The 17744-nt window shown below is 43.0% G+C and overlaps 1 protein-coding gene across 9 annotated transcripts in view; it reads right to left on the bottom strand.

Moving 5' to 3' along the window:
• The window catches only part of PCNX1 (pecanex 1), an 85993-nt gene extending 73648 nt beyond the window's left edge, over positions 1-12345 (bottom strand). For 5 of the 9 annotated variants that reach the window (XM_084521676.1, XM_084521678.1, XM_084521681.1 and 2 more), the window contains exons 1-2: positions 12055-12345; positions 4034-4242 (exon numbers count right to left, since the gene is read on the bottom strand). In XM_084521676.1, coding sequence (XP_084377802.1) covers positions 4034-4242; positions 12055-12207 — 362 coding nt within the window. In that variant the 5' untranslated portion in view covers positions 12208-12345. Of the gene's footprint in view, positions 1-2256; positions 2314-4033; positions 4243-12054 lie in introns of those variants that run through there. The other 4 variants (XM_084521680.1, XM_084521682.1, XM_084521683.1 and 1 more) reach the window with 2 other exon arrangements.
• Positions 12346-17744: the final 5399 nt, after the last annotated feature.

Here is a 17744-nt window from a genome sequence, read left to right as displayed (position 1 = left end):
TATGCACAGCTGCTGTGTTCTGTGACAGCACACAGAAACTAAAGGATTAACAAGAGTTAGTAACAAACAAAACAGAAACGTCTGCAGGAACAAGCAGGAAGTACAGATTTCCAGGATTAACTATTGTACGCACAGAAGACTCCAAATGCCATTGTAGCCCACATCCTTAAGAGTCATTTCACTGCCAGCACAGTTGCTATTTGTTCCTGCTATCACGTCTTACAACCAATTTCTAACAGTTTGCTAACTTTATACCTTAGAGCAAATGGTTGCTTGCAAAGTGAAAAGAATAGCAACGAAACAGCAGTGAAGTTACTACACAAACTGCTAAGAGTGAATAAATTATGTCCAGCTACCTGCAACCAAGATTGCTGCAGAGGAGGCATCCAGAGCCTGCACATTTACTACATGCAGCTTTTTTATTCGTGTGTCAAACTGAAAGCCTTAAGAAGCTGCCAGCCTAAGTTAATTCAGTTTAATACCTGACTTAGGCTGATTAGCTGAAGAGATCTGATGTTCAGACCACAACTTTCAGAGAGAATTTAGAACGAACAATTTTGATCTCAGTACAAAGCAGAAGGAGGGTTTCATTCTTTTCTTTTGAACGTTTTCCTCTGCCCATAGAGCTCCTTTCCTTCCATCCTGCAGACCCATGAAATTGTACCTGAAATACATATGACTTCAGAATATACTGCCTTTAAGAAAGCATTCTCCATCATCTTCTGGAAGGCTGGGTGAGGGGAGTTAAAAACCCTCATTGTTAAAAATATCCTCCTCACTTTACTGTTTTCTGCAGGTACTTAGACAGCCCCAGAATGGGCCCGGTGAAAGACTGAGATGGACCAGACTTGACTAGAAAAATGAGGCCAGGCTAAAGGTAAAGTTGCTATTATATGAGAAGGATCACAGTGTGTACTGAATATGCTAGATCACAACAATTTCAAGTATTAAGAGACTTTTTCTTTAAAGCTTGAAGTAGTAGTTATAAACTCAAAAAAAAGCAAAACAACTCCGAGATCAAGAAGAGGCCTGCCAGGCACAGAAAAAATGCAAGGAGAAAAAAATAGAGATATAAGCAAGAGTTAGAGATTACCATTTTTAATTTTTTTTCCTTGCTCTACTTGTTTAAGCAGTGTATGCAACGCCAAGGCAATGAATTAAGAAACCACATGCTCCAGCTGCCAGTTTTCTTTTGGAGAAGTACATGTGAAATTCAGCTCTCCCACACTGACTGATGTCAAGGACAGCAACGTCTCCAGGTTAATGCTTTCTTTATCCCACTCTAAGTCATAGCAGTCACTGGCACAAGAAGCCATGTTCCTATCCTCAAATGCAAGACTACAAGTTAAGTGTTTTAAGACATCTGTTTGGGTCCACTGATACTCTCTAACAGCTTACACTTGCACTGTTTCTCAGAGACAAGATTAGGAGCCTGTATTCCCAATATTTATTTGGTTTATCGAAACCCCACACAAGCTGAAGCGTAATTAACACCACCCTGTCAAGTATGAAGTCAATCGTACTAGAAGTTACAGAACCAAGACAACAACTCAGTCCTATCTTTGAAGCACACAACCTTCTTTCAGAGATATTAACTAGAGAATTTCGAATTCACAAGGAGTATGAGAAATGGTAAACAATCACCTCTTAAGAAACAGCAAGTTGTTCTTTGCTTAACTAAGCTAGTGGGTTTTTTTTGAAAGATTAGAAACCCTCCTGAGTTTGATCCTATTCAGACACTAATGTGAACAGATGATAAAAAAGCACTCCACGTAAGCCTCCAAATGACAGCACACCATTTTTGTCAGAAACCTGAAAGCACTATTTCACAGATAAACTTTTCTTCAGAATGAAAAAAGAGCAGTTCTTAGAAGCTAAACAGAATCGACAATGCATTTTTAGAGCAGAAACTAATCCATCACTTAATTCCTCAAAAATATCAATAGCAATATCTGAAGTGGTCCCTATAAGGGTCTGTGTGGGGTGAAAAAGTCTAGTACATCTTTGCAGACTGTATTACCCTATCTCCCTTATACCCTACCTATGCTAGGAAAGCAGAATTAAAACAAAAAAACACTACAACAAAATCCTATACACAGTTTCTTCAAAAAAGTTTTTCCCATTACTGTTCTGATTTAACTCCATAGTCTCAACATTCAAACCTCATCCTATATCTCCTCTACTGGTTTGAATGTTACCCCAGTGTTCTTGTGAGCTTCCAGGCAAAGATTAGTATATACTGCACATCCCACTTACCAAAAAGTAACTCCGTAATTTCTGCATTGACCTTGTTCCCAGTTCTAGTTAAGAGACCTGAAAGTGGGAACAAGGATCATATAAAGTTAATGAAACTTTAGTTGGCAAGCAGGACACACAGAAAACTAACCACTACGTCTGAGCTCACAAATGCTTATAGTGTAGTAACTTGGCCCACAATCACTGCTCCTCAGAAAAAAACAGAACTTCTGAAATATCCAAAACGTAATTCACGATACTAGAACAAGAAAGTTCATGCCAAGTCCTGGCAACTGTTTTGGAAGCAAAACCTACATGGCTTATAAAAAAATTACAATCCAAGGACCACATCTAAAACACACATCAGCAAGGTTGCATTCACACAGAACAGACCACTAGTTTACTTCCATGAATTTTATTAAGCAGAATCAACATTAGTATACATTTAGGCAAGCATTCTGCCAAAACAACTTAATTCAGTTTTAGTAGGGTGTATGGTAACCTCAGTGGAGTCACAATTGAAGTCAGCAGGTTCAGTTACCAAACACACAATGGAAAAAGGGTCAGGTTATAAAAGATTGATACAGCAAGTTACTGTATACCAGCTTTAAAGGAATCGAAGACATGGTTTTTGTGAGCAATACTAAGCTGAGAGCAGATATAGAAGAACTTAAGACGCATCCCTAGAGAAGCTACCCCTATGCACAGTGAAATCCTCTCCCTTCTATGCTAAAGATTTTAAAGAACACCACATGAACACTTCCTTTCGTTAAGCCTAACACACAGGATAAGAGGCTTCTTTTAATTACATTTCCGTATAACATAGTGCCTCTATTTAAAAGTTTCAGGGTTTTGAGGTGTATTAATTTAAAACAAAAAAAAACATCAACACAACTATTTTAAGTCAAGACAGCCTATCAAATCCCTCACTCCAAAAACAACTCATAGGACCTGAAACTTGAAGAAAAGAGAAAGGTCTTTAAGAAGCTAAGAATTCAAGATCGATTTATTTCACATAGTCTAACTCTTAGGATGCCCTCAATTAACTGCAGCCAAGCAGAGGCCTGGATAACAGAGCTCACAACACATCCGCAGTCTGATCAGACTGGTTAGGCTGCCCTTGCTGATGAGTCATCTTTTGCTCTTCACATTGACTGGTCAGAGGAGGGAAGCCTCTTTTTTAATGCTGGCAACAGCAAAGATCTGTTGAAAGGAATCACCTCCTATTGACAGTACTTCAGAAACATCACCGTCATTACTGAGCTGAGCAATTCCAGGATTTCTGAGTAGAGAGGACAGTGTTCTTCTGAAGAAAGCCTACAACTGGAGTCAAGCATTGCCTCTGATCTTGCTTTTGCAAAACTAAGCAAACTAAATCCAGATCAGATGTTACTTTTGGTGATAAAATGATTAGCATGTAGTCTTTGACAGCATGATTTTTAAAAACAAGTCTATCATTGAAATAAGATTACTTGTTCTGGTTGCGTTCATTAAGTATTTAGCAACCTAATCAGCACATATTTTCCATGCTGTTGTTTCAATGCTTCCAACGCTTTCAATACTGTTCTAGAACTCCTCTGGGGGAAGAACCAGGAAATTAACATGAAGCCATCATTTCAAACCTAACACATAAGAAAGTCTGGTCTTTAAGATTCCACTTCAGCACTGAGGAATACAGATGCAGACCTCTGTGGTTCTGAAGGACTGGTTATTTCGATCACCATTCTGGTTACACATCTGATGGAAGTGTTTACTGCTGGAAACGATAAACAGTGACAAGCATTGGCAGACACCTTACCTGGGCCCATTGCTGTCTTTCCTCTTGGCCGAAACATTGCTTTGTTCTGTTTTTGCACCTCTGTCCATACGCTCAGTGGCATTCCTCTCCACAATTTCTCCCTCATCCAGCGCCCTGTGCAAGCGGTAATTCACCATCTTCAAAACGATAAAGAGTGCTGCTATTACCGGGCAGTAGACAGCTACTATCATCATGGAAGAAGGAAGGGCCTTTCAAAAGAAGAGCAGAAGAAGAGTTAGTGAATATGAGATCAAACGTCCATATGAATACATACAGCCACCTGGAGTTTAACAGTTTCCTTCATTAAGGAAATTGTGAACTTATTAAAAATTAAAGATAAAAAGCCATACACACACTATAAAGGTAAACCCTGCATGGAGATAATTAGAAGTCCAGCAAGATTTTTAAAAATCTTGGACTACAAGATACCAAAGCACCACAGTAGCTTGCTAAGTAGACTAACCACTCATGTTTGAGAGCCAAATTTAAGTCTCATTCTTGTTCTCTGTTGGGCTGTGGGACCAAGACTAGGAGATCTACAGCTAGCATGATTTTTATGTCACCATATTTTCAATTACTTTTTCTAAGTAAGAGGGAGAGATTTTAAGCAACTTGAAGACTAAGCTAAGCACAGAATGAGACTTTGTTTTAGGGCTAGCACACAATATCAATTCCATTTTTTGGAGAAAAAAAAAGTGACAGCATGGTGGATGGGAGAAAATTGCTCAACTACCCCAACTAGATGTTTTAACTTAGCTTGTCAGCTTCCAACAGCTACTCTTGCATGACGAGATATGGATCAGTCACAAAAGGCTAGCTTTCCCCTACCTGCATACAAAAGAGGTCTGTTTACATTCATGGCTCACACTTTGAAGCAGAAGCCCACATCAGCCTGCAAGACCACATGCTACAAGGCGCATTTGTACTCGACCATTACATGCCCAAGGAAAGGCAGCCAACGCAGATCTTCTGAAGAGAACTTTTCAGCTGTGTCAGAGGTGGCCAAAAGCCATACAAATAACCTCAGTCCTAAATTCAACTTAGGAAATTCCACTTAAAATTAAGACTTCTCACACAGCTTTTGCTGAGACCCACCAGGCTTTTACAGATCAGTCACTTCAGCAGCAGACACTAAGCACAGCCTGAGAGCTGTTGCAGAAGCGTTCAGGATACTGGTCAAGCTCCAGTTTTCCCTTCAAGGCTTTTACCTTTCTAATTCACCTTTTATTTGCATTTATACTTTTGCCACTTCATTCGCCCAGTCGCTAAATGAAATGAAGTATTAATTCTCAGATGCCACCCACAAACACACCTTGTTCCTCACAAAAGCAACACCAGGTTGGGTACTCAAATATTCTGCTACATCACTGTCCTTTACCCTGCTGCTAGTACAGTTTCATATCACATTCTGAACATTTAAGCCTATATACAGACAAATGACAATAGGAATTGAACAGCATTTGTTATCCAGCACAAACATCAACTCAGCAGAAGAGAAGAATAAGTAAGCTGCCTTTTTAGACCTCTATTTTAAGGTTAAGCCCAGCTTGTTTCATACATCTCTTCACCCTCCCTTATAACCCTCAGCAACTGAGGGGTCTTTATGGCAATCAAAGGCCCATGCACATGCTGCAGAAAGGGAACATGACCAGAAAGTACGACAGAAAGCCCTCTACATCTTGCACATTGAGCTAATTTTAGTCACTTTTGACAGAGATGTGATTAAAACATTAGTATTTCTACATATTCAAGAGAATGGCCTGAAAGAACTGGAAGTCGTTTGAGCTGGGAGTTTAGCAAAAACACTGTTCGAAGAGATATCTAAATACAAAATACTGTAGTAACAAAAGGGGTAAAGGAATAATTATTCCTAAATACTGCACCAACTGTTGACTTCAGAACAAAACCAATCCCTAATCTGGTTGCTGACTTTCTGGCAGGAATCAAAACCAATCAATCAACACAACATTTCCCAAACCAAGCAAGTATAAATAATTGAGTCTAGAATCTATCGGGGGGAGGTTACTCGTTACGATTTCTTTTCTTAAAGAGATCAAGTTTAACCCACATCCCATCCTCTAAAACAAGTCAACACCTAATACAGCATTTGAAAGGGGACAGGCAAACTAAGCTGAGGTATGCTGACTTCGATGTTGCCTGCCATGGTTCATGCTGAGCTGGACAAGACCCCATGGATAGGGAAAGATTCACTTACCAAACACCACCTCAGGAGGAGAAAGAGGAAACAAAGACATACAAAAAAAGGCATCAATAAGCAACCAGGAGCCGCAGCGATGCTAACGGCTTCTATAACCCCTGGAGCAACACAACAAGGGTTTCCTCCAGAAACGCAACGCTTCAGAGGCAGCTAGCTTTCTGCAAGCACGGGCAAGCCCATTAACTCTGGCAAAATGTTTAATCTTCCTGTACCTGCTAAGCCGTCTGCTACCAAATCACAAACACGAGTTCGATTGGCCTCTCCTTTACAAGCGCCCACTGTTCAGAAGCCATTTCTGCAATCAGCTTAACACTACGTGACCAAAGTTAGTCTGTAAGAGACAAGCCTATACTTTCTAGCTATCTGGAGAGCTCTTAAATTTCTTTTCCTCCTATCCATCAGCGACCAGGTCACACACTGTATCCAGGTTATCCTGTGAAATGCAAGATCTACGATCCCTTTCTGCAAAGGAAAGCTTTGAGAACAAGATACAAAACATGGAAAATGAATGCAACTTGCATCAAACCCAACAAAGATTTAAAGGGTGCTTTTTCCTCACATCCCATTTCCACAGGACTTCAGAGTGTTCAAAATAACACAATAAATTAACTCAATATTTTTCATTCTTTGTATGTATTAGGACTTACTCCTCTCTGGATAGGATGTATATTCTGGGAATAGAAGAAACTTGAGCATGTCCAGCATTGTTTGCTCTCTGATCGTAGCTCAGCTCAGCCTCATGCTGTGGCACAGCAGCACTACCCATGGTACCAGCAACTTCTCTGCATCCTAGCCTCGAGAGGTAGCTTTACTTCACCTCAGCCTAAACCACTGGTGCCTTCCCTGTTCTTCTTTGCCAAACTTATAAACACCCAGCTTCCATTTGGGGTCTTTTCTCCACAAGCCACGGCTACTTAAAATGACATTACTGCACCAGGGGAGGTTTAGATCAGACATTAGGAAGAATTTCTTCATGGAGAGGGTGGCCAAGCATTGGCACAGGCTGCCCAGGGCAGTGGTGGAGGCCCCAGCCCTGGAGGCATTTAAGAGACATGTGGATGTGGCACTAAGGGATGTGATGGCACTTGGTAGTGCCAGTCAGTTAAGAGTCAGCTTTGAGGATCCTGAAGATCCTTTCCAACCTAATATAACCGTAGTGTAATTTACGTAGTATGTGACATTTTACCCCATTTGATGAGACCAGTGTAAGTGAGTATCCTACACAACAGGATCATCAAGATTGTAATAGGAATGCTGAAGTCCTGTAAGTCTCCAGCTAGCTCTCATTGCAGTTGTTTTCATGAGAAATTTCACAAGCATTTTTACTGGGCCCAACAGACTAAAATCCTCAGGTTATAACTAGTGAGTGCCTGCTAACAAGCTCTAGGTCTGTACCTGCTGCAGTATTTCACAGAAACACTCCTTTTACTGCACATCACTAAGGACACTTTCATTGGCACCAGAAGAAAACAGACAGCAAACAGCACCAGTCGCACCTGAAGCTCTAATAGGAGAAAAGAGAGCTAGACATGACCATACAAAAACTGCCTGCTTTAATTACATTCTGTTGAAAACATCAGCCATCCTGTGTTTGAACAAGTCAAATAAAAAATTAGATCAACTCTAAGCTAAAAGTATTTCCCTGTACCTTAAAGGGAAGTCAAGTTCTGTCAAGAACACGGGGTGGGGAGGAAAGCAGCAGGGCAGACACCAGCTTTCTAACACCTTTCCCTCAGCATTCACTTTCAAAATTTATACCTTTCAAGACAACTTATGAAATGCATACTGATATATGTGGACTCTTATCTCAAAATAATCAGTTATTTCAAGACTGGCTACTCTGGCTTTCATCTTTCCCCTACATGATAAAAACTATATACAAAGAGCAGAGCACTGCACCCCATTTTTACTCTCTCCTATTCTAAAGCACACATTACAAGGCATGATTTGGATGTGATCTTAAACTAAAACTGCAAGTCTGCTGTACTATCACCTCATTGTCAAGGAAAAGCACAGTCCCACTCCCTGCAGCAGACTACTCGCTCCCCTAGGCAGGTAGGAAGAAACCCGTAACTGGTAACCAGTGGTCTACTGCTGCACCTTCCTGAAACACCTGAGGTTTAATGCAAGGGGAGTAAAACTTGTTGGTCAGATAAATAAAGAGCAGTGAACAAAGTTAAGATGCAGCAGTGCACAGTTCTGAGGAGTAGGGCTGTCCTTTCTGGAAACAGAGGCTGCAAGGCCATCTCAGCTGTGCCACAGCACGCCCTTTGTGGCAGGGTGGGTGGCAAACACCTGAGCACTCCTAGACATCAGATGTCAACCTAGACCAGAGCAGAAGCCTCAGACCACCAGTCATGGGGCTTTAAAACACTCCCATTTAAACCACAAAGGTGTCTGTACCTTGAGTCACCATTTCAAACACAGAAGTGCCAGGAAACAGAGGAAGTTCCACCTCATCACAGCTTGTGCTGCACTTACGAAGAATCAAAGGCAACTTTATGGATCTTCTCAAGACACATCCAGCTTTAGCTAGGCACCACAGATAAGATGAAGTTTCCCAATTACTTGGGGAATAGAGGTGTAGGTGTTAGCTGTTAAGAACATTCATAGGACTCTCTCCCAGTCCAAATCAGATTGGAAGTCCTTATGTAAGCGACATCAATCAAATATTCATTTAACTATAATAGTTGCCTTGTAAAATGCTCTGAAGTTCCAGCATTTTAAGGCCAGTATTTTACAGACACAATCATAATGGAGAAGAGGAAAGATGATCCAGAAACAGCAGATCTGTCACCGTTTGTTTATGAACAGCCAGAGCCCTGAGGAACTGCTGCTATCTGGAAGCACGTTCACTTACAAGTTATCCAATTTTTGACTGAAACTTGGAACGTACAAACGAAACCTTTACTAGCCAAGACACTAGATGTGGCTTAGAACAACGTGAGATACAGGGGTTCTCATCACACAGCCAAGTACTCGAACTCTCCATTTAAGAAATGACATTTATCTCAGGGAACTCCTCTAGAGAAGACTTTCACACGAAGCTGCATTTGCATGACCTACTCCTATAGCTATGTACACAGGTCAGGAAATCAGAAGTCTTAAGTGAACTCTTGTGTAAATGCGCCTGAGAGACGAGCTGTGTAGGTACGAGCCCATCACCCCAAGCAAGGTACGCTCCTGGCTCATCACCAGCCCCTGGCAAAGTTCCCCAGGTGCAGGAGCCAAGACTTCGCCCCCTCCTGCACACGTGGTGGGGCTGGGACAGCATTCCGGCCGGGGAAGCCTCTGGCAGCCTCCTCCCCTCTCCTCCCCCTTGCAACACCGGTACACAACATCAGCCTCTGGATTTAGGGCATCTTTTTGCAGCGCCACCACTGTATTTTGCAACCCAGCTATGCAGTCTCCTCATGTTCTGGCATATTTTCTTCTCCCAACCTGAGTTTTGGATTCATCTAAAACCAGGGACCAGCTCTTATGACAGAAACACAGAACAAGAGCATCCTGATCTGTAATACCGATACATGGATGCATCTGTTTGTCTGCTCTCCTTCACCGAGGGTACAGACCACAGACTTCCATGTGTCCAAGCTCAGAAGGCAGAAAAAAAACAGAGCAAGGAAAAAAGACTAGCTGAATTTGGCTGCTAATTCCTTCAACTGGTTAGCACCTCGCGTTAAACCCATCAGCCCTATGAGCACTGGCAAACACAAGCCAAGAAACACACAGATACACAACAACTTGGTAACCACAACTGCTACCAAATTCTATTCTGAAGACAGGGGACCAACGGGCTGAATGCACAGATGGAAGATTATCAGCGCTTGGTGCAACAAACCATGTCTTTATGGTTTCACAAGTGCATCTGAATTGCCAGAGTCAAAAAAGATCACGTTCTGATCCTGTTTGGGAACAAATAACACTTGAAAGAAGTGATTAGCTTCATGTAAGGTGCATTCAGTCTTGAGAACCCGTTACTGGCTAAGTTCTGAAGGGATTCTACTGCCTTTGTTTTACTTGAACAACTTGGAACTATCTACACTTCCTGCTGCCCTTGTGCACCAAAGCAGCACTCCGATCTTGGAATTCCTTACATGAGGTAGTTTGATATGGAATGTAAGACCTGCCAGCATGTTAGGTCTTTATATATACTTTATTTTTTAAACACACAGGGTTGTCTGCCAGCAACAAGTCATTTGAAGCTAGCTTAGAAACTCCCTCCTACACAGCAGTGAGCCACACTCAGAATTCAGACTACAATTACCTAAGACTTTTTAGCGACTTCTGCTTATTTATGTATGTCCTACAGCTATGCAACATTTACCCCTTTTTAGCCTGACAAGAAGTTAAGAGATGCTAAAGGACTAAGATGACCATCACTGTTCTGCCTGTTTAGTTTATGTCTAGACAACACTTAAACTGCAGAGGGTGGAAAGAGGGAAAACAGCCAAATATGATTCAATCTGCTTCAACTTGTGACTAATCTCCCTACTTTTTCTCAGGGAAGTTGGCACTTGTTGTTGCATCTTTAACTTGTCCAGAGCTATGAAGCAAGAGAATTTCTCTGACCTCAACAAAACCTGAAGCAGCTTGCTTTTGCTCATCTTTTCCCTGTGCACAGGGAAAGAAACAAGTTTAAGCAAACACTGAAGTTTACCCCATACTACGAGCAACCGAAACCCAACTGCTGCTTCGAGAGCAGCAGGAGATCCCAACACTGGTCTGGATTTATCAGCTGACAGCAGACTGGCATGTTAAATAAATCAGACCCTCCTCAAAAGTCTCCTGCCATGCAGCACATAGTTCACTTTACCTTTATAAGCAGCCTTCAGTGCAAGGTAGCACTAACTACCTATTCTGCTGTGCTAACAAACTATTTTGCCCAAACAGAAGAGAACTACTTCTGAAAAAGCTGCATTTGAGACCAGGAGGTCTCTCTCCTTCCCATCTTCAGCGGAACTCTGAGTAGATACAGATTCTCAGTTTTTATTGCGGGTGGATCTGCTTAGTGGAAAGTTTTATCTAACTGTTGTCACATCAACTTTGGTTTTAAAAGCAGTTTGTCTCAGCCTGCGGTTTCCTTGCCAGCAGTCTAAAGCTTTCAAACAAAAAGCCTTGGAGCTACCTTTTCCAAGACACAGCAGTATGAACTCAGAACTTCACAGGGCTGTAACCTCCTCTCCCACAGTAGCTAATTCGCAGCATTTCACATTCCAGATGTAAATATTGCTTTTTTCACAAAGCAAACACCAGGCCCAAGAGCTCTAAGCCTTCACAACTGCGCTCGTGCGGAGTCTCTCCTCTGAGGTGTCATTTGCTAGCTCATATTTTTTTACAAGGCAGTTTCTACTTTATGTTCCCAGAGCCTCTGGACCTGGCAGATTTGCAAACTGCGTTCTGTGTCACGCCCAGGACGGGTCCCATCACACCCAAAATGATCACATTGTTCTAACGAGAAACCTGAGGCGAAATATTAGTACTTTAAGTTATGTACAACACAGGAGGGGCAACAGAAAGAAGCCTCCTCCTGCCACAGCTGGCTGCACCCTTCCTGAAGCCAACTCCACACACCGGGAGCACTCCTAGCTCTGAAGGTCAGCGCTTTTAATCACCGCGATCCCAGCACCGGGTACGTTTAACGCGAAATCACCCCAAAAACGCCGGGGCCGCCCCGCAGCCGGCACAAGCGGGGATTTCTCGCGCTGCCCGTCCCGAGGGCCGGCGGCTCCGCCAGCCCCCGCGGGCAGGGCTGAGGCCAGCAGCCCCCCGCCGCGGCGCGGCCCCGCTCCGCTCCGCTCACCATGTAGAGGGTGAAGGGGAAGCCGAGCAGGAAGAGCCACAGGTAGAGGTGCAGCGCGTTGACCCCGGCGCCCTGGTGCGGGTCCTGGTACCAGCCGCCGCTCAGCGCCGCCCACACGCCCTGGCGCAGGATCTGCAGCACCTGCGAGCCCATGGCGGCGCCTGCTCCGCCCGCCGGGCCCCGCTCTATCCGCCCTGCGAGCCCGGGCAGAGCCGCGCACCGCCCGCGCTCCGCGACAGCCCGCACGGCCGCAAGCGCCGCCGCCGCCTCCCCAGCAACGCCGCCGCCATCTTATGTCCGGGCCCCGGGCCGCCCGCCCGCCCCCGCGCCGCCGGCAGCCCGGCAGCCCTTGCGGAGGGGGCCGCACCGCGCCTGCGCACGGCCCCCCGCAGCGCCCCCCGGCGGCGCGGAGGGAAGGGGGGAGGGGGGTGGTGGTGGTGGGGTGAGGCCCGCTGGAAAACGGCCCTCACGGTCGGGCAGCTGGTTCTGTGAAATAAAAGAAAGAAAATCGCCTCTCCCTTCTGAAGTTAAAGGAAAATTACCTCCCCCTTCTCACTGCATGTCCATTTCCTGTCAGTACCACAGCTCACCAAGCGCCCAGAGTGCCTTGTCCCCCGCCACACAGCTCCTTTTAGTGTTCTTTTAGTGTTTTCACCGCACACAAAGTCAGTTGGGTCCTTAATGCTCATCGTGCCCCAGCTCTTGAAGCTTCGCCCTAAATAAGCACATCCCCAACGCTCTGCATCAGGTGGAAAGGAAGATTAGGGAAGGGGGGTTGATAGCACCACCGAGCACTTCACAACCTACAGGTACATAGTGCTGAAGATCCTTCATTAAACGACTTGATTCCAGTCATGTTTTGGGAAAACTAGTTTTAAAGGCACATTATTATACCATCACTCCTGTGGCAGAAGCCCCCCAGGTTCTGTCCTGAACCCCACCCAGCCCCTCTCCCCTCCAACAGGTATAAGGCCAGGAGCTCATCCCCCCTAACGAGGAGGAATTGCAGTGCAAAACACCCAAACACGCAGCCATGACTCACAGCGAGCACACATTTGGACCCGTGTTTTCAAGAGACTGTGCTACTGGCACAGCCCGCGTTTTCCTCCCCAACAGCTAGCTAACCAATGGCAGCATCTGGCTATTCTTGGAAAACCAGAAGATAGAAGCGACTGACTCAAAACAGATGTAGTTGATCTATTTTTTTTTTGTTTGTTTCCCCAGCAGGGGAGTAGGCAGAAGGGATGGACACAAAACCCCCAACCATATCGGTTCTCTTCTCTGTTATAAACAAACAATTTTGATCTTTTTTATTCAAATATTGTATTTCTGAATAAGTGGCTGCTCATGGTATTTTGCAGAGGAACTTAAAAAATACTGTCTAATGGTGTGGAAATCTGAAAGGGAAAAAGGATGTCAGAGAGGATGAAAAACAAAACAAGAACCAGAAAAACTCACAGAAGATTGTCATGGGTGAGGAGAAGGTATTCCCTCTGTTGGGAACAAAGCCAATTGTGACAAGCATCATTTACAGTAGACTCAGAAGAAAACAGAACTATGAAGCCTATATTTCAACAACATCATTTGCCAAAATACCTTTTAGAGTTACAAACACAGCTGTTAAAAGATGAAGTTCTTAGGATGTGTTACCCATAAATACACTGTGATAATGTAACCATCAGGATTACGAAGCGTTAGTTCTTCCAGCTGCTGTTTCATTAACGTTACATAAAAGCCATTCACCTTCTCCACAGAAAGGAGGAAAGAGGGATAACGTTCATTAATAATGTGCCTGAAGGCTGCACTAAATGCTGTAAAAACCTTTATACTTCTCTTTAGGAGCCATTGATTGAATTTGGAGAGATTAGCCTCAGCCTTACAGTAATGATTCACGTTAAACAGTATTCCTGTGTGAGAAGATGGAATTCCCTAACCCTGCTCCTAGAATATTACTGGCTCTACCCTGATCCACAGCAGCATAACCTAGTTTAATAGAGACAGCCCTGTTCAAGAGAACTGGGTCCTGGGAATATTTAGTCTGAGTCCAGTAAAATAAGCCAGAGAATCTGACATGCTTGAGAGGACAATTAAATTTCATTGTTTAGCCACTTAAATGCAGGCAGGCTGAAAACATTAAGACACAAGATGGGAAATAATATTATTGGAATCCATCCATGCCTGAAGGTAAAACTGATAATGAGGCCAGATGTAGGCAGCATCATTAACAAAGCACAAAAAAAAATCATGACTAGCTTTTAAGAGAAACAAACAAACTATCTTGCAACAGCAGTAGACTCAGTCTATGCATTGAATCTCTGCAATACAGCAAATAACTGGCTTGTCTTCTGTACCCTACTTTAGCCTTACAAACTTCACTTTACATCACTTTACATCACTTACAGATACATCACTTTAGGGTGATGGATATTACTCCCTGTACAAGAAAAAGAACGTACTCTAGGAAAATTACAACTCAATGTTGGTGAAGAACATGTGATTTTTAGATAAAATATTTAAAAGGGGGCATTAAGTCAGATGACTGGAGAGCAACCTATTTTTAATCCAGCATTTCTTTTATAATTTAGTATGCCCAGACTGAGGTAAAGAAGTCATTTTGCTGCATAAGCCAGTGGTACACAGGAGGATGACGACTCAAAATTGCAACTGTTATTTTGGCCAGATAATAGTCCAGTTTCCTCACATTCTCAGCATATGCACACAATCAAGTGCCCTCCTAACATATGCAGGCTATTTCAAAGACTTCTGCAGCAAATGGACATTATTGGTTCTCTTTGCATATGCCATCATAATACAGATGTGGCTGTTCGGATTTGGCCAGGGAAGAATGATCTGTTAATCACATGCAGCAATGTTTTTCTTTACTTCAAGCCACACTCCAGCAGACTGAAAGGGGATTTGCCAAATCAGGGCAGTACAATATGTGGTACACAGTACAATGTAGATTATACCAAATACTCAGATGAGGTGATGACAATTTCTTGACCAATCTTATACACTTTTTTTTTTCTTTTAGTGTATGATATTACTAGAATGGGAAGTTAATCAAGACTAACAAAACACTGGAATCTGCCACAGAAATACTTCAACGTGTTACCATTTCTAATAATAATATTGTAGCATGCTTTAGACTATAAGTAGCACTTCAGTCTCTTTTACCTTTGCATTCAAGGAACTTAAGCTTAGTATATCTTAAGGTAGCTTAGATATTTAGGACAAGAGGTGAAACCAAGTTAAAGTTTTACATAAATTGGGTGCAATTTTTTTTTTTTTTTTTATGTCCAGAAACAAGCTTATGATTGGCACTTCCTTGTAATTTTCATTGAAATCATCATCACAGTTTGATACCAAGCTGTAAGTAGCTAATCAAACAATCAGCAGAAAATAAGAAAAACACTGATTTACTCACTTTACAATTAGGACAGTTGGTACTTCTAGTCTCCATGTTGGGCACAGTGTTTGTTTTCAGATGAAGATTGACAAACTAGGCCTTTGTGGCTCATCACCAACTTTTATTTACTTCTCCCTATTGATTCCTTGTCTCAGGATCTATAGCTAGACAGCAATATTACAACCCCAACCTTCAGATCGTGCCGACACATATGTCTTTCTGTGGATTAGACACAGTATCCAAAGCTACAATTCTGACAAAATATAAAATTGAAGAAGACGAAACTCGATTCACCATGCAATTCATCAACCTAGGAGAGAAACGTATCTAGCTTTTGATTTCTTGAAGAAGCAGTAGTTAAAATATTTATTTGCTTCTTGGTCATTAGCTGTCTTTGCACAATTTTATGTCCTGATTTTATTTCCACCATTTGCTTGAAATTGCAACCTGGTTAAAAGGGGGCTTATCTGAACCCAGAGTATCATCATAAATGGCAATAAATGTGTTTTGTTCTTTCATATGAGAAATAAGAAGTAAGCTCATTTACAAGCATGATAGAAAGCAGAAAGTCATTCTACAATACTATTTGCTAGCCAGGTTTCACTGTAAGATAGTTTTCCTATAAAACCTGTCAGGAGTTGTTTGGTTTTTTTCTAGATTTGTTCTTAGTTATAGTAGAATAGCTTTCACCAACTGCAAGACTCCACGGAGTACATTGCCATTATGTTTACATCTGGTAGCAGCTTATCTGCTCTTTTCACAGTTTTTAAGCAAACTTCTAAGCAAGAGCCAGATCTTTCACAGACCAGACTCCCTCCCTAGCAGCTCTGCTCCCCAGTTCACCAAAACTTTTAGTGAGAAGTCAAACCGGATTCAGTCTTACAAAGGGATCACGTTGAAATCAGCCCTGTACACTACTCCAACTCCCAGCTGGAACATAGCCCCTTCAGAGACCCCAGAAGAAGCATACACTTTCTCTAGCATTTCTGTGCAGATCAGGCAGGATCTACCAGCAGGAAGGTTACATGCCAGGAGACCTCCTCTCCCTGCTGTGCTGGCAGGTTATTATTCACATCACGAAGTGCAGCCCCAGCTGTGTGCCAGGGTACAGCCTGCACCCACCTGTATCACGGTCACCGTACAACACACTCCCAGGTCCAGCTGCCCTTCCAGGAGGCACCCTCTCCAGACAGACGTGGGCACACATCACACCATTCCCTCTCCCGCAGGGTGAAAGAACACCCTTCTTCCCCTCAAATACCAAGAAATGGGAAAAAAAGTGTCATTTCCCCCCACACACACACACACACCTCTATGACTAATAGGGCTCTCTGTAGTATTTCACAGTGCTGCTTGGGGAGAGATCAATACAGTGAGTGAAGGATGCTAATTGCTGGCCTGCAAACAGCTGAACCACGAAGCTCACGGTGCTGTTAATCCTGCCCTTGCAGTTTGTCTCAGCTGCCTGCTGCACCTTTCCAGTAGGTAAGCTCTTTTCACACACTCTGAGCCCCTGTGGTTTTCTCAAAACAAAATACAGAGACCAAAGTGAGATTCTCCCCTGAAGAAGAGCTCCTACATCAGTTTTTGTTATCAGGGAGTGCAGAAAAGCAGAAAATATTTAAAATTAGACTCACAGAGACCAAAAAACTCTGTAAGAACTAAGAAAAAAAAAAAAAAGAATTTTTACTAACTTGTTGATAGCAACCTTTTGTAACTTGCTACTAGAACAACACTATCTCCATCTCCCCTCCTTTCCCCTTGCCAGCTAGAAATTCCCTCTATATACCTTTTCAGCAGCTAGGTGGGCCCCAGGCTCGTTATGCTAACCTCTTCCAGCTGCTTCAACATGGTTGAAAAATCACTTTGAATGGCTTAACGCTCCCATTGCTAGAGACAGAGTGCAGTTTGAAGAGGTTTTCTTCCTAAATTTCTTCCTAGGGATGGTTCTGGTAGCGTTTCTTGCAAGAAAATTGTGGCAGCGTCCACTTTCATATTATGGGGCCTAATTCTGTGAACGTGTCCATGCAGAAGTCACACAGAGAAGTGTCATCAGTGTCCCAGTGACTGCAAGGTCTCTGTGAACAAAGAGGCATCTGCTGGCCTTACTGGTACAAGAATTGCCTAAAAACGCCATGGAGATGAAACATAATAAACAAGGCTAAAATTAGAAAATCCAAACAGTAAGCTGACAGTATTTTAGCAGCATTTATACCACATTCTTTAAAGTACAGCACAGCGGTGCCTCACTGTAAGAAATTTCTCCCAAACAATGATTCAC

The sequence above is a fragment of the Aythya ferina genome (assembly GCF_964211825.1).
Source record: "Aythya ferina genome assembly, chromosome: 5".
NCBI classification, from domain to species: Eukaryota; Metazoa; Chordata; class Aves; order Anseriformes; family Anatidae; genus Aythya; species Aythya ferina.
This window is presented reverse-complemented; position numbering and strand designations above follow the sequence as displayed.